The sequence below is a fragment of the Malaya genurostris genome, chromosome 2, assembly GCF_030247185.1.
Source record: "Malaya genurostris strain Urasoe2022 chromosome 2, Malgen_1.1, whole genome shotgun sequence".
NCBI lineage: Eukaryota > Metazoa > Arthropoda > Insecta > Diptera > Culicidae > Malaya > Malaya genurostris.
Genome location: NC_080571.1, coordinates 223,650,623 through 223,670,126, shown reverse-complemented (window position 1 = coordinate 223,670,126; position 19,504 = coordinate 223,650,623). Strand labels below are relative to the sequence as shown.

The window sequence follows — 19,504 nt, the reverse complement described above, 5'->3', positions numbered from 1 at the left end:
GGAAAATCGGTTCAGCCATCTCCGAGAAAGGAGAGTGAACAAAATGTTGCATACACACCGACATTTTACGTTCTCGATTCGAATTCTACATGAAAATGTTCTGATTCGAAGTGTATATGAAAAAAACAATTTTCACAAAGCTCTTTGGTTTATACAAAATTTAATTTTGATCACGACATTTTCAAAGACATATTGAAAAACATCTTTTTTAATCCACCTAGTGTTTAATGATGCCTATCTTATATTATTTATATTTCCAAAACTATCATTAGAAGATTCTGTCAAGAATTTTTTTTCGATCTGGAATAAAATAGAAACTTTTTTGGGTATGAACTAACATAACCTTTTAAATTTGTAAACAGTTATGTCAAGTTGATAAGAATTTTTCTTTATTTTGCATCGTCGCACTAAATGATTGAGCCACATTAAACAGCAACCTTTGAGAATATAGGAATATTTATTTGAGCCTAAGTTTGTGAAGATCGATTAAATCATCTCTGAGAAAATTAAGTGAGTCTCGTTTTAGAGTTTTTGACCACTATTTCCAGTACTTCTGGAACCGGCAACTTGAAACCAGTATAGCCGAAGTCGGTTCGTTTAGTAACTAATATAGTCTACAAATTGAATCAGTTTTGAGCCAAATCCCAACATTTTACCCTTTTTCGCATTGTCGCTATAAATGACGGTATGCAATTTTAAACACACTTAACCCTACCCAAGTAACCACGACGCATAATAACTTTACATTAATTCAGCTTTAAAAATTCGCGTAAAATTTGATTAAATGAAACACATGTTTTTTCAATGCTATTATAAAGCTGAAAAGGGCGATTATTAGACTCTTATAGGACTTGGGTATGAAAGCATGGTGAAATTCAATAGCAATGGGATTATGAGATTTTTTGTTTTATGAGTGACATTATTTGACATATACTCACACACATACATACACACACAGACATTGCTCAGCTCGATGAACTGTGTCGAATGATATAGAACACTTAGCCCTCCGGGCCAATTTTCACGAGTCAATTTTTCAAGTGATTGCAAAAATTTTCTATATGAGATAGGCAATAAGTGTACTTTTATAGAAAAGCATCGTTATCATGATTTTGTAATAAAACTAACAAGTAGGTACAAATTGAAACAAAGATTTACAAATATATATATATTTCACCTGAAAAATATAGATTTAAATGTGGCAACCCGGCACGCTAAATGAATGTGAACAAAACACGCTGCGAACGTATCAAAGCCGCGCGTATCGACGCGTACCAGTTTTGCATCGTCATTTTGATTGACGATATAAATGTTTTGACACTCATCGCCCTATAATTTCGAAACCGGAAATAGGTTCTAGTTGAAATTGCACAGTATATTTTAAGACAATGAGAGCTTTAATTTGAATCATGATTCGTGCAAATCGGTTCAACCGTTGCTGAGAAATCGAAGTGAGTTCCGTGGAAGCTGAAACCGGGGACTAGTAGTCCCAAAGTAGTATTATATATTCACTAACTATCAAGATCTGCCTACTAGATGAATTTAGCAGCAAGTTTTATAAAAATGTGCACCTCGTTTCGCCATCGCTTGTGAAAAAATACTCATGAAATCGAAAATTTTCACTAACCACACTGTAATACCGGAACCGGAAATAGAATCTGGATCAACTTTATGAGGACTTTTTAATGAATTTCAAGACCTTTTATTTCCTTCTTAGTTTGTAAAAATTGGTTAAGAAATTTCCGAGAAAATTGAGTGCGCATTTACTCATAAATTTGCGCATATTTCCTTCTAATTCCGGAACCGATCTGTGAGACAATAAGACCTTTCGGACTTCGGTTGAATCTAGGTTTGTGAAAATCGGTCACGCCATCTCTGAAAAAAAGTGATTGACCATTTTTTTGGTGCATATCACCCTGTAGTCCCGGTACCGGAAGTCGGATCAGGGTAAAATTCAATAGCGATCTATGGGTCCGTGAGGCCTTCATTTGAATCTGAGTTTGTGAAAACCGGTTCAGCCATTTCTGAGAAAATCGAGTGACATTATTTGTCACATACACACATACATACATACATACATACATACATACATACATACATACATACATTCATACATACATACATACACATACTCAGTTCGTCAAGCTGAGTCAAATGGTATATGACGGTTCAAAAGTCGGTTTTTACAGTGATTGTATAGCCTTTCTATATGAGAAAGGCAAAAAGGGTTATTTCTTTCGAATTATTCTATCGAAATAAGGCAACATATTTTGTTTACCTTTTCACTATTCTTTTCTTCTTATAATTATTTATTTATTTATTTATTTATTTATCCATATTTATTATATGGAGTGTTCTGGACACACAAAGGATCAACTCACTCAGATAAAACAATGCACATCTCCCACGCATCGTTGAAGTTCTGGTAATTAGATCCATAGTTAGTTGCATACACTCCAAACATAAGGGGTGTTACGTCCCCAGCATCAGGTATTACAACGGAAAGTTAAATCAATATCTTCCAAAACTATTTCTATCCTATCCCAAAGTTTAGGATCTGTTCTTCCTTTATTGCTGCCGGACGAGAGATATACCCAAGTTGGTAGCCCTAGAATGCCTCTATGTGTAGAATTTCAAATGCTTTGTTTCCTTGGTAACCAATGGTATGCAAATAGACGTTATGTGTGTTACTGAAGATTTACCTTTCAAGGACGCCATTGTAAAGAATAAAAAAGTAGAATCCGATAACCCGCTGAATCAGATCCACGCTTTCAATATTGCTGATAAATAAGTAACAAGAAACAGCTTATACTGTCTGGTACTTGCGGAAAATATAGTTTGCGATTCCTAACGGTAATATTCAATTTTTTTTTTCACAGGCATCATGAGTGCTTCCGAATATGAAGAAGATACGTCTACGACAGAATCCCCGTTTATTAAAACTCGACCGATGCTCAAACAGCAGCAATCCAGTGACGAATACGACTCTGAAGATGACGACCAGGGAAGGAACGACAATGGTGATGCCCAGTCTGATGGTGAAGATCAGCAGGAAGAGGAGGAGGAGGAGGATGACGATCAATACGAGGAAGAAAAAGAGGAACAAAATGGAACTGAGAATCAAGTAAAAGTAGCAACTAAAATTGTAAAGCCTATCCATGGTCCACCAAGAGCAAATGCTCCGAAACTAACTGCTGCTGCTACAACCCAGCATCCTACATACGATAAAATGGTGTTCGAAGCAGTGAAGGACCTCGACGAAAATAAACGATCCGGAACATCGATCAGTAAAATTTTAAAGTTCGTTACAACAAAGTACGATCTGGAAGACAACAGAGCCAGATTGTTTTGCAAGAAAGCCATCGAGAAAGGAATTAAAGACGAAACCTACGTCAAAACCTCGGGGGTGGGCTTCAGTGGATCGATAACTTTTTCCTCCAAGTACCGGCAGAAATGGAACAAAGAAAAAAAGAAAGCACTGAAACCACCCAAACAGTCGAAAACTTCTGCTGAACCTAAGCCAAAAACAACCAGTGCCAAAACCAAAAAACAGCCGCCCACTGCAACGAAAAAGGTGCCCACCAGTAAGGCTAAGCCCAAGCCTAAAGCCAAAAGCGGAAAGTCGTCGAAAGATAGCAACAATAATGCCACAAGCAAAGCAGTTCCTAAGAAGCATAAACCTGGGCCGAACACGAAAGCTAAAGTTTCCAAAACGACGGGTAGTGTTCGTCTTTCGATCAATCCAAAGGTTGCCCCCCCGAAAGCAAGGATTGCGGCATCGAAAGTGAACGAAGCTAAGTCGAAAGCTTCTTCGAAGCCGAAGTCATCCAAGTCGAAGGTATCCAAGCCGAAAAAGCAGATTACGGTTGTTAAAAAATAGGCGACCAAGAATTGATTACGGTTTTTGAGTGGACTAGACTACGTTATCCAAAATATTTATATGACGAATTAATTTGTTGTTAGTTGAATGTTACTAGTATACATATAAACTCCACGAGTACACTGGAATGTGTTTTTGAATTTATGTTTGGCGATAGGATATTACTGAGCAGAAAGGACCGAAGAGCGTTTGAAAATAATTTGTATGATTTCATTTTGACCGTGAGAAAATAATAGGAGAATCATTTATTAGATTGTTTACCACATTCGTTATGTTTAGGACAATGTATTCAGTTTATTTTACGCGCATGTAGGTCAATAAAAATGATCTTTTTTTTAAATCGTATTTTAGTTTTATCGAACAGCAGCTGCTCTAGTTGATAACGATTAGATCGTCATCATCCTCGTCGTTGGAGACGCGTGGTTTTTTGCTGACCGGCGCATCCGTATCATCGTGTTTACGTTTTTCCGGCACAACAGCAGTGCCGCTAGGCCCTGCTCCATTGTCGGTCTCTGCGGGAGCACCAGCTTTATCAGTGTCCTCCTCAATAATACACATATCATCATCGTCATCAGCACCGGCACCATTTGCTACTGTCGTGGAGCTTGAAGGTTTCGAATTACCATTCTGACCAGAGGTTGACGGCTGGGCATCGTCCCCATTGGACGCTTCGTCCTCTTTCGGTTTGAGAGTATCAGGATCAGCCACGATTTCAAAGTTGGCCTCATCCCGTGCTGGGTCTTTGTGAACAATGGTGACCGTTAATTCGTAATTCTGAACGAAATCATCTACCTTCAGAATACAACCGTCGACGATTTGTAACTGATCCAACTTTTTGTCGTTGTTGCAGTCAGTTTCACCTTCCTCGGAAGAAATTACGATCGTTCCTTTGCCATCGATAATCACATCTGGATCGATCATGTTGAGAGCCTTGATCAGAATGTCATCCCGCAACTCCTTCACAGTCACGTTTTTAGTGTCCACCTTGAGAACGACTTCCGGCTTAGCAGCACAAACGTAGCATTTTGGATTTGGCGGATTCAAATCCCGATCCGGAACAAACAGTTGATTGCGGCCATTCGGTCTAAGCCGCATGTACACCGATTTGCATTTTTCTAGCTCTCCCTTCAGCACGCGGAAAGCGTGCATGACCACGACACCGGCCGTAATTGCGTTTGTAGTGGCTATCGCTGGAATGATGTTGCCTGCCATGGATTTAATCTCAAAACGACTCTTTCGGGGAATATTGAAAATTTGTGCACGAATGTTTGCACATGAAGCCACGAAATCCATTGCGTTCTTATCGTCCTTGTCCCAAACCAAATGGTCACCTTCGGCCAGCTTTGCGAAGTCTTCCTTCAAAGCCGTAATACTTTCTCCAAAAACCTTCGCAGATTCGACCAAGCTCAAAACCTTTTGATCACGCAAAACCGTATCCGTTGGAGCAACTTCCCCGTCCTCTTCCAACGCATCCCACTTGGCCGGGTTCGGAGGGATGCGACTTTTCCAAAGATTCGACATAGTCAACAAGTAATTGATGTCATCGTAGAACAGCTTGTTGAAAATTTTCTCCGGAGCGTATTCGCACTGCTGAGCCCAGGTTCTGGTATTTACGCGGTCAACATTTCCTTTGTCGTTGGCTTCAGTAGCTAGCGCAGTATCGGCAGCTTCAGCACCGGCTTCTGGGTCAGCCGTATCCGGGGAAACATCTTCGTCTTCGTTACTTTCACCGAAAAGTTGACTGAAATGAAAACAAACGCCCTATTAAATACTGCTGACAACGATCAGAATCGGAACATACTTGAACAAATGTTTAGCCCAAACAATACAATGAATCGGTTCCGAAGGAGTATTTCGGATCGTACAACCGGGAAATGATTTCTGTGCCGCTTTAGGAGTACATTCGTAGCACTGCGTCAAACCACGCTTAATTAGTTCCACCTGTCCATTGTAACCTGCGGTGCCAGATTCAATCAGTGGTACGTCAGCAGTCAAACATAGCCGATTGACGTGATTTCGAGCGGCACGATTATCCAGCGCATTCAAGACAAGCTGAAACTGCTGGAAAAAACTTACACCGTAATTGGTTCTGCAAATGAACAAACAAAAGAACACGCTTAGCATTCAGTTTTGAAAACAAATCATACAATCCATCCATACGTGGTAATACTGTCATGATAAGCCTTAATTTTTACGTTAGGATTAAAACTGAGAGCACTTTCACGGGCCACATTCGCTTTAGATTTTCCGACATGCTCCTTATGAAACAGGAACTGACGATTCAGATTACTAACGTCGATCGTGTCCAGGTCAATCTAAAATTCAAAACAATCAAATTGTTCAACTTGGCAACTCTGCCGGTTTTTTAGGTTATGACTATGATGAATAATAACGCAAAAAATGCTTACAATTTCAATATCCTGAAACCCGGACAGAACAAGATTTTTCAAAATCTCGCAACCGATTCCACCGGCACCGACAACCAAAATTTTGGAATTTGCTATTTTCTCCTGTAAATCCGGTTCGAATACACCCGCTAGTTGAGCCGCCATATTCGTGTTTCGTGCTGTCCACTTTCACGGGATAGACAACTTCTTTATTGCTCGAAAACTAATCCACTTGCGATACAATCGCCGTACCACGCACTTAATTTCTGTATTTGCTTTCGCTTAAAAGAAACAAATCTACAATCGAAATTGCAAACTTCTGAAGCAAACCAAACAATCGACAGCAACGCTCTACTACTCACTCAACAAACGCGACTCCGACTACACCAGAGATGCCAGGTGAGAGTTTCAGATATTGACAGGCAGGGTTGAACTAGAGTGCCTATAACCAGAGTGACGACATCTCATCCGTAATTTTGGCAACAAATCAAAACATTCCATTAGCTTTACATTGAATTGACAGGTCGTTTGCTCGTTTGGAACTGGGAGCTGTCATTCCAAACGAACAGCTGACGCCACTCTGATTATAGTCACTCTAGGTTGAACATGTCTGTAAACTCGAAAAAAAATGTCAGCGGACTTCAAAATTTTCTATAAAGATTGTTGTACAGAATCGGTTAAGCGAACAAAGACAAAGATCGCGGCATTTGCGAAAAGTATGTTTTTCAAAAGTCTGCAACAAAACCATGCCTGCAGCTTATTTGAAGAAAAAATATCCTGCAGATTTACAGACAAATCTGCAAACTTGACATCCCTAGACTACACAATCAGAGATGCCATTTATACAGATTAATCTGTAATATACAAAATTTCTCATGCGCATACAGATTTGATACAGAGTACATACACTGAAAATAATCTGCACGTTGCTTTCGATGGTTTTACACTTGAATTTGTGCTATAAAATTACCCAGTTGAAATGCATATTCGAAACACCTGAAAATCTACCAGCGTGGGGCACAACTAATTCAACAGCAAAGCACGTTCATTGATCGTGTTTTACACATAGAAATCAATGAACCCTTCTCTCCGCAAACAATAACATTCCTTAATTAAATCAATGTTGTGTTTATTTATTTTGGGAAATTTTCTGTTTAATTTCGAACAACATCGTAGATGTTAAATTGAAGTAATTTACACATATCTGTCAAGTAAAGCGCATTTCGAAATATGTGAAATGATATCTTACATGGCATTCATAGGCGAAACACTTGAGTTTCAACATCATAATAAACTGGCTTCAACTGAATAATACTAGACTGCAACATGTTGATCACATAAAACCTTATGTAAAGTTTTTCAGGTGGTACTGTTTAATTTACTTAATAATATAATGATATGCAGTATTTTAAAAGTCTTTTTATTGTTTTACATATGTGAAAAATACAATATGTTCCTAATGCGAATAATGCTTATAGCTAACCTCGATAAAGATGTATTGCTTATTCACAAATCATTTTCTTGAAACATAAAATCATCTCTTTTTAAAATATAATGTATCCTTTCAATAATGTACTGTTACAGGTGGACCGTCAATTTCTGATAATAGTAAATTGCTTTCAAGTCAATTGCTGTAAAATTATTAGTGACAGTATTTTTGAAAAAAATATTATCACATAGATCGAAACTAAACTGTATCGAGGCTTTAACTGCTATTGTGTAACAAATATTTTTTCGAGATGAAGTCATGTGGGCGTATTGTTTGATCTGTTTGTGTTTTGCTTCGAAACGAAAACACATCATTTTACTTAATGGACCACTTTTTTTTATAGATTTTATAGATTTTCCCACCAGGGTTTCTCTTCTCTCCTCCTCTGGGAAAATAATAAGAATTCTGTAAAAAAGTTAAACTAATTAAATATAGAAATTGATACAGTTATCTTTTAGTGTTGGAGTAATACCAGACTGAAGATCATTCTCGGTTGTTTTCGAGCGATTGACTAGGTGTCATTCAGCAACAATTCCAGCAAGTTCTAATTTACGAGCTTCGGATAAGGGTGCACCTTGCTTTCCAAGTTTTAATAATACTTGTCCCAAAATACTTCTTCTTAATGCATGTACTGAAATCGTAGGTATCAGTTCTACAAGTTGTTTTTGCCACAGTCCGTCTCTTTTTGGTAAACACAAAATATATAACAATAACGACTTTTTGAGCGGTCGCAAAACAAACATGATATTTGAATTCGTACAATGTACGAATAATAATCTTCATTGCAGTTAAGATACATACTTCGGGAAACGAATGCGAAGACAATCCGGAAGTAGTTGGTACATCATCCAAAACAAAATCTTCTGTACTCTCAAGTTCAAAATCTATGGGAACGGTTTTTGATGATCGAGCAGCTGATTATGTTGCTTTCGCAGGTGACGAACCAGGTTCCGGTGCTTCGAACGACGGAAATTTGTCTTTCTATCAGTAACGACACATTTGTAATATAACATACGGATTATTATTATTATTATTATTAGTATCTTTTACTCACCTCGAGTATAATCGTGGTTGAATTTTCTGTCTCGTTTGATATCAATTGCGCTAACTGCGAATTGGCTAAAATGTGGCGAATCTACGTTCCATCATCTGGGATAATGTTTCGATCTAGAAAGATTGATAGAGTTGTGAGATTAGAAAAATTTCAAAAGGTATAAGCTTACCCAAAAGAATTCTGCAAATATATTCCGGAAAACCGTATGATTCAAACTTTTCAAATGCAAGAGACTGTGGTGCTTTGTTTTCAGCCATTTTGATTCCATTAATCACAGGGTGCTTTTTGAATTATAGCACCATGATCCATAAAAACAAAGTGCATGGCACATGAATTTAAAAACAAAAGTATTCAAACTCCAAGTGTCAAGTGTATTTAAAATTGAATACACGTGTGCATTTGATTGGAACGTGCGGTCTATTTGAGGAAAATGTGTGCAACATATAGATTCTAATGTTATCAATTTTAATTTATTTCTAACTATCAGAGCATTTAGAAGTGGTGATTGTTGCATACGACACTCAAGATCCCATGTATTGAATGCTGTGTACATGCCAAAACTGTTGAATTGAATGTATTGAGTTCATATTAGTTATGAGAAAAACACTTGAATATGAAGTGCTATACGCGTTTGAACGTTCAAATGCAGCACGCACTTGGATTGAACGTGAGGATTATTTTCAGTGTACTGACACTACGAACCCTTCCAGGTCGGGGCTCGAACATACAACTAATTTGTAAGACCAGCGCCCATGCACAGGGTGGATTAAAACAGATTTTGTTTTATTTTAGGATTCAAACATTGTATATCAAAATATTTATTCACACTTAAAATATTTATTCACACGGCACTTGATAGTGCCTTAGATAGAGTCGTCCGTCTGAGTTATATTGTCCTCATGACAGGCACGATGCCTCTTCAGCAATCCCTTCCTAGTGAACCCTTTATCACAGTCTGTGCATTTGAAAGGTTTTTCTCCGGTGTGTTGTATCATGTGTCTCTTCCGATCGGTAGGATACATAAATGTCCTATCGCAAAGCTCGCATGAATACGGCCTTTCTTGTGTGTGGGTTCGTAGATGCAGTCGTAAATTTGCTTTAGCTTTAAATTTACTTGAACAAAGCGTACAAGAAAAGGGCGTTTTTTCGCTGTGGAGTAATGAATAGTGATATTTTAGATAGCTCTTTCTGCTGAATCCTTTTCCACAGAGACTACACACGTGTTTAGTGTGCTCAGGAACAACGGAATGTAATTTAAGATGTGCCAGTAGATTCGATTGCGAACCAAAGCTTTTGGAACAGACGTTACACGAAAAAGGTTTCAACTTCGAGTGGCTTCGTTCGTGATTTGCTAACACTATAAAATTACTGAATCGCTTACCACATACAGAACACTGATACTGTTTTAGTAAATAAGGATTTCGTTTGTGCAAGTTTAGCCCCCGTTTCGACATATATCTTTTGAAACATATTTCACATTCGAAAGGTCGTTCTTCGTTTGTTGTGCGCTGCTGCTCGTGCATTTCTTTGGAGTGTTCTAACAAATGGTCTTTGCTTTCGAACGCAGACGAACACCCGCAACATTTGAGCACCGTACCATCAAAATTATCGACTTCTTCTAAGTTGTTTAAAGTGTTAGGAATCATTACCAGTTGTTCATTTAAATCCTTGCTTGGCATAGCCAAATCATCTGTAGTTTCTACTTCGGGGGGAACCGAATCTGACACATCTTCGTAAATAATCTTGTAACTGATTATCGGAGCAATGTGAACTTTGGTTTCAGTTACTCTGAAAAATGATCCAACTATAAAATATGATTTGAATTTGAGTAGCAGCCACTTACTCAATACTGTCATAATTGATAAGATTCCTGAGCTTCTGGTCGGAAAATAAACATTTTTGTTTGAGTTGTAAAGCAGAATCGAGACCTCCATAGCACTCTGTACATAGCACATCCGGTAATCCGTCGTTTTTCGTTACCTGCAAGCAACAAATGCTAAGTAATTTTAAACAGATTGATTCAGATGTCTTTACCTTTAGCCCACTCAAATCTTCTATCATGTCGGGAATCGGATCATATCCTTCGAATATTGAGACATATGCTTCGGAATTGATATCCTCAGTGCAAATTCGACAAATTTGCATTGTTTTAGAGAAAAGTTCTAAACTCGTCCTGTTCGAATTATCTATTAAAAGCAAATGAAAACTGCAATATCGACAAAAACAAATTTTATTTTTGATCCTTAATGTCATACAGCAGGGTTGCCAGATCATTTTTACGAAAATCTGTGCTCGAAAATTCTTGATGAACATTAGAAAAGGTCCCAAGTTTGTCTTCAATTCAGTCCGTGCAAAACGGAATCATTTTGGTGAGCAATAAAAAAGGTCTCATTAACTATTTCTGTGAGGAAAGAAAAAAACGATTTCGCCACTTCCAAACACGTGAAAACATCACGTAAGGGGATGATTCTATTGTTTTTTACAAATTTTGATTCACATAACATTCATTCTCGTCCCGTAAAATATTACATTTGACATTTGAAATCATTTTTTTTAGTGTGTGTAATTTTTAAAACATGCGCAGCTTTCCAAAAATCTGTGAAACACAGATTACTTGCGGCCCTTACACGAGAATTATTTTTGTCATTTTTAACGATGACTAAGTAATGATATTTCAAATTTTCTTGGATATCTCGTCATTACTGCACTTTAAACGTTCAATAAAATGATATTATATTTTAGTAATGACACTTTTAATGATCGTGTGAGATCCGCTAATCTGTAAACTTGGCATCATACACTGAGCAAAATACCATAGTAACCGTAGCCTGTTTTGCATTGTCATTTCAACTATACGCTTAAATAGTAGCAACAATCATGATATATGACTATTCACCATCTGTATTGTATAAATTATTAGACAACAAAGACTACGACTTGACTAAACTATTTGTATTTATGAATTTTCTGGCATGGTCATCCTGACAATGGTAGTCATCTCAAATATAAGAACAAATAGTTAAAATCACAATTTCTAGTAAGGTGAAATTGCTCTCAAGCCTTGATATATATGAGGAGCTAAATAGTTATTGCTACCATGTAAATATGTCCACAGTATAATAATGTTACCATAAATAGATACATGGTTTAAAAGAAATGAAGTTTGAAAACACTATTCATGTATTCCATATCAACAGAATTTATGTAGTAAGCACATTATCGTATAGTGTTTTTTAACCGATTGTCAATAAACGGGTGTACTTTGTTATTGTCACATAAATTTACAATACAGCAGACAATTTCGTAACACATCAGTGATTGATTTGAAAAAAAAAGTATATTGTGCAATTTGGAAGGTCTTGCAGGTGAGTAAATTTTGTAGCCTTACTAGTTTCCGTCGTTGAAATTAAATTTTTCAACAATTTTGCCGGTAACGGCTGTTTTCTAGTGAAATCGACGTTCTGTATAATTTTTATTATTCGTTATAGGTCGCTGTAGAAACAACATCAAGCGATTGATGAAAACGACGAACATCATCCGATTCCCGGATTCAAATCGCTCGAATCCGACGGAAAAAATAACAATATATGGCAGGTGGGTATTGAGGTTTGCATCTGGACTTGGCTATTAATTTCTTCCATGCTGCCCATTCCTGCTTCAGGAAAAACTTCACCGAACAGAGCCTGGGATCAACAGTTGCAACCAAGCAATGCTGCTCCGTGTCTACGTTGATAATCAATATTTCACCAGGCACATCATCATTTGATTTGATGCAAAAATAAAAAGCATTCAATGAAACTATTTTGTTGTTCTTGTTCTAGAATTCAAATTCATAAAACTTTTTAACATTAGCTCATGTTTTGCTGATCTTCAGCATTGTTGAATCAACCACTGCCTTTAGTTTCGAAATAACTAGAAGTGAAATGTCAAAAATACCATGGCTCTGGTTATAGCGAAAACTACAATGTAAATAAAGATTCGGTCATGGTTAGCCTAACCATCTCAATCGTATTAGTTATTCATACAATATACTGTTCAATATTACTATTCTAGAGCCGATACCATTTATAGTAAACATGAACATTGTTGAAATCATCTGATTTAATAGTCGGCTGAAAACCACTATACTCGCATGGTCAGGTTGGCCCTCTATATAGTAACTGTTACCATAATATTTTTCTGAGTGTATCATAGAGATGACAGCCGGATTTTAGGAAATAATTTGAATTATTACGGAACGAAGATGCCCTATACACGCTGATAAAAACTTGCACAATGGTAACATATTCAAGATTCATTGAAATACAGTAAATTCACCCAAATTTTATGTAACTCTTTAGAGAAAAGATATTATTATAACCAAAGTGACGACATCAAAATATACATTAATAAAATCAGATAGACCGATCATATATAACAACACTTCAATTTCTCATAAATATTCGGCTAACACATATGAATAAATGTTAGCCCTTCCGTATATTTTGTTATCACTGATAAAGATCGGTGCTGTACAAAAGTGTTTTACACCTAATTTCGCCGCATACGACTAATCGCTTAAATTCCACGTGTAAATAACTTTTTGTTTTATTTAAATGAAATCGTTTTGAAACCTAAACCAAATACATTACACCTACAAATTACCAGACACTGACAAATTAATAGATTTGTCTAGATGTAAACTATACCTATTAACTGATGAAAATTCTTCGGATTCAATAGATTTCACACTTAGTTCTCATGTGAACCACGAATGCATGAGAGTTTGTCATTGAAATGTCATCAGTTAGATGTGAAGTAAAAAATAATTTGTTAAATAAGTTTTATTACGTTAGTTATATATTTTGTGCATTTAATGTAAAAATATTACGCTGCTGAATATCCACACATTTTTATAAAGTGCATGCACTCATTTTGTTCAAAATACTTCATACATATGTTTGACACTGAATTTTGCCACAATTATCAGAGAATATTAAGATTATTGAGAAAACATATAATCATCAAACCTACGATATCAACACACTTATGAATCAAATGTGATGACGACTTTATATTTATTTGTTAAGTTTCTAAGTTTATTTGCTAAGTTTCTAAAGTACAAATGGGGCATACTTGATATGTTAGTGCGCCTACACGCTCTTTGAACATAACTCATGGTTTGAGTTGCGATTACTCAAATTCATAAACTGGAACATATGTAAAAAATTTGAGTAAAATTATACTCAGGCCATGCGTTCTCTCGCATTTATTCATACATTAGAGTAAGTGTTAAGTTTCCTAGCATTTGTGTGAAAAAATAATTCTTGCAGTTCAGTGCGTTTTCATTATCGGAATATTCTAGTCGAATTTAGGAATTCAAGAATACATCGTTTTTCATAGCCTTTCTAGATCCGGTTTTGGTGTGTCACTCAATTTTGAGTTGTGTTCAATGAGGGTGTAGAAATATGAATCTTTCATTCTATACGAATATTCTGTAAGTAGACGTGAAAATTAAGGAGATATTAACAAAAGAGAAAGTAAACAAAGAGAAACTCTCATTCGTTTATGTGACCTTATGAAATGTTGACGTCGAAATGTATTTGAAGGAACACTTTTTCAAAATGTGTTGATTTTTAGCAGTGTATAAAACTTGACGTTCAGGAGCATAGATGCCAGATACTTTCATAGAAAATCTGTATCACTCTATTTGAAAAATCTGTACTTATCTGTATTCACAATTAATAATTAAGAATTTAATCCAAATTTCTGTTGTTTTTCAAAGAAGGACGAATCTTACAAAAATAAACAAATCGAGTTTCTCTATCCTACCAATAAATGCTTCAAAATCCTTCAATGTTGCCTAAAAATTCGGATTCTACAGAAATCTCAATCTTAGTAATACAAGGAACTAAAAAGGGCGAAACTGTCATACCATTTGTTTACGTAAGTAAGAACAGCGAATCTAACATTGACAGCAAATGGAGGAAATCATCGATGAATGTTTCGACTTTGGTTTCAAATCGTGTTTAGAAATTATCGTATATTCTCAGATCAAATTATGATTAGTCGATGAATTGTTAGTTTATCTTCAAAAGGCACGCAAATGTTACCACTTTACTTCTATGTCCACTTTGCATCAACATAAAAAGAGTTTCGCCCTTTTTCGATTTGTTTACTTTTATGCTTCCTGTGTGAATTATAAAGATACGCCCTTGTGCATTTTTCATGAAATTGGCTGGTTTTCACGACTAAGACAAATCTGCGAGTAATTTTATTGTCTCCTTAAATATTTCCAGTAGTAAAAGGTTCGGAAACCATCTAAAATAAAGAAAAAAAATAGTTTCGCCCTTCCTTACTAGCAATTGATGTATCGCCCTGTTTGTTGGCATGGAACACGGAGGGCGAAATTTGCGTAAACAAATGGAATGACAGTTTCGCCCTTTATAGTTCTTCGTATTACTAATGTCGTTTTCGTTTTTAAATAGCACTACACCGGTGGAGGTAAGGTTGCACTGAAACCGTTCGTTTTTGGCAATTGCACTACACCAGTGCTACACTTTTTCTGCACCGATACCACTGGTGTAGTACTCATCAAATGTTTGGTGTAGCTCTGTGCAATGGAATCGTTTATTGTAGTCAATGGTTACTGTTTATGTTTTCGTCATTTTTGTTCGTTTATTCATGCCTCAGTGTAGCACTGCACCGGTGTAGTGCAAATTAAAAACGAAAACGCCATAAGATTGAGCTTGTTGTAGAATACGAATTTTTAAGCAAAATTGTAGGATTTTGAAGTATTTATTGGTAGGAGAGAAACTCGTTTTTTTTGCTTTTGTAAGATTCGTCCTTCTTTGAAAAACAGCTGATTTGAACGTGACTGTTTGTCAACAACTACTTTTACAGTGGAATTAACATTATAGAGAACTTTAAGCTCACAGGTTATTTTAGAAAACACAGACTTTTTCTTCCCTACCAGAAGTTGTTTGAAATTTATTCCTGCCATCACTGCTCGATGCGATATAAACAGAGATGCCAGGTCTGCAGATTTGTCTGTAAATCTGCAGATTTGGGGTATTGAAGAATCCAACCAACTCTTTTGCGATCGCAGCGCTGCCCGAGTGGCGAGCTTTGAACTAAGCGATGGTGATAATTTTCAGATTTTGCTTGAAGATTCGAACAAAATGCAGGGTTTTTATTATTTTTTCTTATAAATCGAATACAAACATACAAAAACGTGTGAAAATTTGGTAAAAAAATCGATCATTAATGATTCAGTAACTTTCCGTGGTATGTTTGATTGATATTTATGGAGAAATCGTAACATGAAATACCAAATTCGAAGAAGTGAGGTTGGGTACTGTTTTCATATCTGGGATATTCTTTGTTTTTTGGGTTGGATTTTGAGATTAATTGATAAATTATGATCAAAAGTTTTATGACTAGTCTATTTACTCATGTTTTATCATCTAAATCAAATCTGTATGTGAACTGAAAATTTCAAATTTCATCCTAGATTGTCAAGAGTATAGGACATTTTGAAATCATATGTTTGATGACAACACGTGAATAATCGTTTTTCTTACCCATATTTGTAAGGTTTTGCAATCTGCATTCTTTCAAACTCAAGTAAATTGAAAAAATCATCAAAAATTTTTCTAAATACATGGGATATGTCAAAACAATCACCATAACGCTATCTCGTGGTGACCACGCTGATTGGATTGTTCAATAGTGCTGCAGACATTTTTTGTTGTGCAGACTTTTACAGACTTTTGAAATTCTCGCAGACTTTTGCAGATTTTTTAAATTCTCACAGACTTTCGTCTATATTTACAGATTTTTGAAATTTACGCGACCTTTTTTTTTTTTTTTTTTGCTCGCCAAGTCAGTTTTGCGTGTCATACTTTATAGAGAAATTGCTGCCAGCAAGACATACTTCTGACTGCAGATTTTTTTTCAGATTTACAGACCCTGTCTGCAGATATTTGAAATTTTTACCTGGCATCTCTGGATATAAAGTACAAAAAGTAAATACAATCAACGCATCGGCATCGGTTAATCGTGTGAAGTTTTGATTTTCCGTTGCTGTATTTTATTTCCCTACAAAAATGGGCACGAAGCGTAAAAATATGGAAGACGAAATGTCCAGGTAATTTTAGCAAATTATTTTTCATATCGATGTTTAATTGGGTGTTTTCCTAAGATTCGAGGCGGAGATATCTAAAACAGCGGCTGCTTTACCAACGATTAGCATGTCGAATCCTTTTATTCCTTCCCAAGTACGCACGGTGATAGGTTCTCAGACATACAATCAAGTGCAGCAAAAGTTAGCCACAGCACCTACCCGTATTCCACCTCCTCCGATTCCTCCCTTTCTTCCTACCTACACGACACCGACGCATCAGCTCAATCCGGAGAAGTCGTACTCCACCGAACCAACCCCGGCCGTCGTCAGTAGTGCACCGAAACTATACAATGCCCGACCCACGGTGGGTACGCTACCTAAGGTTGATGCTCCAGCTAGTAGTGCTGGTCCAATTGGGCCAAATATATCGTCCACTTCGGTGCAATCGGTTTGTTACATTTTTTGTAGTTTTGATTATTAGAACCGTGATTAACATGCAATTTAAATTACAGTACGATATTGCCAATATACAGTTTGAAGTGACCACTAAAATCAAAAAGCAGAAAACTGAAAAATCCGGTCCAAATCCTATTGCTGAGGAAGCCATCAAAGCGGCAAGAGCATCCTCAGCATTACAGTCCTTTGGAAATGCAGACCGTAGAGGAAAGAAAGATCGCAAGGTAATTATTCTGGTTAGAGCATATTATTTAGAATAATCATTTTGTTGCTTTACTTCTATTAGACTGTCCGTGTTGCTGGTGGTCAAACGTGGGAGGATCCGTCGTTGAGTGATTGGGCCGACGATGATTTTCGTATTTTCTGCGGAGACCTGGGTAACGACGTTAATGATGAACTGCTGACGCGAACCTTTAACAAGTACCCTTCGTTCCAACGTGCCAAAGTGATTCGTGATAAACGAACGAGTAAAAGTAAAGGATATGGATTTGTTAGTTTTAAAGACCCCCAGGACTTTGGTAGAGCAATGAAAGAAATGGATGGTAAGTGAGACTTTAAATTTATTTATTTTTGACTGTTGATGCACATTTAGCAGAGAGTAGCAAGCAAGCGTTTGCTTGCGAAACAATGGAAGGCGCACACGGGTACAAATATATACATGAATAGAGATGAACTACACAGAATAACACAGAGTAGTCATTACTGATTGAATGTGCTCGTCGTGCGCTGGCGGAGACGATTAACCCATCGGTCCCCAGCCGTAGGATACGAAGAGTTGAGGTACATTGTAGTGCCGTCGAGGTAAACTTGATTTTGCGGGTAAATAGATAGTACTATCGGTGTACTCGTCCTCTTTGGGGCCATTTCGATCATAGTCGCTATGATGTGCGTCTGCTTGTGGCTCCGCATATCGTGTTCCGTATGGTAGTATTCTTGGTTGTTCAAAGGACATCTGGTCCTCACCGGGTCGCAATCTGCTTTCGTCATGTTCCTGCTGACGTAGTCTTTGAAGTTGTTGTTGTTGTTGCTGCGCCTGACTCTGGGCGTACGCTTTCTGTGCCTTAGCGTAGTGATTGAGGTAAAACATGGTGAAAGGCATTCCGGAGGCGCCCCAACCTCGCGACATGAAGACGTCTTTCTTGACCGTTGGCAGCATATTGCTGCTGCTGCTGCTGCTGTTGATCTTTAACTGCTGTGACGGGGTTGGGTGCCCTTGTGACGAATCCAGTAGCATAGCGAGGCACAAATAAAAACAAGTTGAAAGTCGACTCTGAAAAGATAGTAGACAAGAAATTCGGTTATCATTTTGCTGCCGGTTCGGGAGGTTTGATGGGTGAAACAACGCCATTTGAAGCGGGTTAAGGTTGATGTGGGAAAAAACTCGAGTAAACTATTTCGTCAATATAGTGGTTTTTGAGGCCATTTCTTTAAATAAAACTTGAACTCTGAGCAGAGAGTTTCCGCCTTTGAATGAGTATTAGAAAAAATATAAAATTCTTCGACTGGCCTCAAGACAACAATTCATTCGTTTGTTCCCTCTTCGGCTTTCATCGAGCCTAAGAAGCAAAAACGAATGTCGTGGCGGTCTGATCGTCTGAGTGCGAATAATCCTTTAACCGGTTTGTTTACTCTGTCTACTGACAGCTAGTTACTAAGGCTTGGTTTAGCAAATGGAGAAAAACATCGATGAATTTGGTTTCAATTTCTATTTAGAAATTATCCTTTATTTTCAGATCCATTTTTGGTATGCAAATTTTACCACTTTCCTTCTATATCGACTGTATAAATCAACATAAATAGAGTTTCGCCCTTTTTCGATTAGTTTATCTTTATTCTTCATGTGTGAATAATGAAGTCTATCGTCTATTTATTATTTCCAGTAGTTAAAAGTTCGGAAATCATCTAATATAACGAAAAGGAAATAGTTTCCATTCTTGCAATTGAAGTATCACCCTGTTTGTTGGTATGGAATATAGAGGGGAAACTTACAAAAACGAATAGAATGACAGTTTAGCTCTTTATAGTTCTTTGTATTACTAAGATTGCGATTTTTGGAGGATCCAAATTTTTAGGTAAAATTGCAGGATTTTCAAGCATTTGTTTGTAGGAAAGAGAAACTCGATTTGTTTACTTA

The 19,504-nt window shown here is 36.9% G+C and overlaps 5 protein-coding genes across 7 annotated transcripts in view; 2 read left to right on the top strand and 3 right to left on the bottom strand.

Moving 5' to 3' along the window:
* The first annotated feature begins 2,654 nt into the window (after positions 1 to 2,654).
* LOC131427755 (histone H1B-like) lies at positions 2,655 to 4,220 on the top strand. Of its 2 annotated transcripts, none has more exons than XM_058591218.1 (2): positions 2,655 to 2,818; positions 2,880 to 4,220. In XM_058591218.1, the coding sequence occupies exon 2, from the start codon at positions 2,885 to 2,887 to the stop codon at positions 3,878 to 3,880; it is 996 nt and encodes a 331-aa protein (XP_058447201.1). In that variant the 5' UTR covers positions 2,655 to 2,818; positions 2,880 to 2,884; the 3' UTR covers positions 3,881 to 4,220. The 2 variants fall into 2 exon arrangements, with proteins under 2 accessions (XP_058447201.1, XP_058447202.1); XM_058591219.1 differs by having other exon boundaries at positions 2,665 to 2,791.
* On the bottom strand, positions 4,094 to 6,639 carry LOC131427754 (SUMO-activating enzyme subunit 2). Its single transcript, XM_058591216.1, has 4 exons — positions 6,289 to 6,639; positions 6,041 to 6,195; positions 5,682 to 5,969; positions 4,094 to 5,621 (listed from the first exon to the last, which is right to left on the bottom strand). Exons 1-4 carry the CDS (start codon positions 6,430 to 6,432, stop codon positions 4,253 to 4,255), a joined length of 1,956 nt encoding a protein of 651 aa, XP_058447199.1. The 5' UTR covers positions 6,433 to 6,639; the 3' UTR covers positions 4,094 to 4,252.
* A 1,140-nt stretch (positions 6,640 to 7,779) lies between these two features.
* Positions 7,780 to 10,991, bottom strand: LOC131427753 (zinc finger protein 84-like). The gene is made up of 6 exons (XM_058591215.1): positions 10,845 to 10,991; positions 10,654 to 10,790; positions 8,980 to 10,598; positions 8,811 to 8,923; positions 8,229 to 8,737; positions 7,780 to 8,161 (listed from the first exon to the last, which is right to left on the bottom strand). The coding sequence occupies exons 1-3, from the start codon at positions 10,953 to 10,955 to the stop codon at positions 9,674 to 9,676; spliced, it is 1,173 nt and encodes a 390-aa protein (XP_058447198.1). The 5' UTR covers positions 10,956 to 10,991; the 3' UTR covers positions 7,780 to 8,161; positions 8,229 to 8,737; positions 8,811 to 8,923; positions 8,980 to 9,673.
* A 5,671-nt stretch (positions 10,992 to 16,662) lies between these two features.
* The window catches only part of LOC131427748 (RNA-binding protein 42), a 41,963-nt gene continuing 39,121 nt past the window's right edge, over positions 16,663 to 19,504 (top strand). The window contains exons 1-4 of the mRNA XM_058591209.1: positions 16,663 to 16,938; positions 16,993 to 17,362; positions 17,427 to 17,594; positions 17,657 to 17,912. Of these exons, the coding sequence (XP_058447192.1) occupies positions 16,898 to 16,938; positions 16,993 to 17,362; positions 17,427 to 17,594; positions 17,657 to 17,912 (835 nt within the window). The 5' untranslated portion in view covers positions 16,663 to 16,897. The remainder of the gene's footprint in view (positions 16,939 to 16,992; positions 17,363 to 17,426; positions 17,595 to 17,656; positions 17,913 to 19,504) is intronic.
* The window catches only part of LOC131427750 (uncharacterized), a 97,313-nt gene continuing 95,726 nt past the window's right edge, over positions 17,918 to 19,504 (bottom strand). For both annotated transcript variants that reach the window (XM_058591212.1, XM_058591211.1), the window contains exon 2: positions 17,918 to 18,640. In XM_058591212.1, the coding sequence (XP_058447195.1) occupies positions 18,110 to 18,604 (495 nt within the window). In that variant the 5' untranslated portion in view covers positions 18,605 to 18,640 and the 3' untranslated portion in view covers positions 17,918 to 18,109. The remainder of the gene's footprint in view (positions 18,641 to 19,504) is intronic.

Coding starts and splice junctions, on each gene's coding strand:
- LOC131427754 (XM_058591216.1), bottom strand. CDS start 6,432: ATGGCGGCTCAACTAGCGGGTGTATTCGAACCGGATTTACAGGAGAAA. Junction 6,196..6,288: donor GGTTTCAGGATATTGAAATT/GTAAGCATTTTT, acceptor TTTGAATTTTAG/ATTGACCTGGACACGATCGA. Junction 5,622..5,681: donor TGGGCTAAACATTTGTTCAA/GTATGTTCCGAT, acceptor TTTTCATTTCAG/TCAACTTTTCGGTGAAAGTA.
- LOC131427755 (XM_058591218.1), top strand. CDS start 2,885: ATGAGTGCTTCCGAATATGAAGAAGATACGTCTACGACAGAATCCCCG.
- LOC131427753 (XM_058591215.1), bottom strand. CDS start 10,955: ATGCAAATTTGTCGAATTTGCACTGAGGATATCAATTCCGAAGCATAT. Junction 10,791..10,844: donor AAGATTTGAGTGGGCTAAAG/GTAAAGACATCT, acceptor TGTTGCTTGCAG/GTAACGAAAAACGACGGATT. Junction 10,599..10,653: donor ATCAATTATGACAGTATTGA/GTAAGTGGCTGC, acceptor ATCATTTTTCAG/AGTAACTGAAACCAAAGTTC.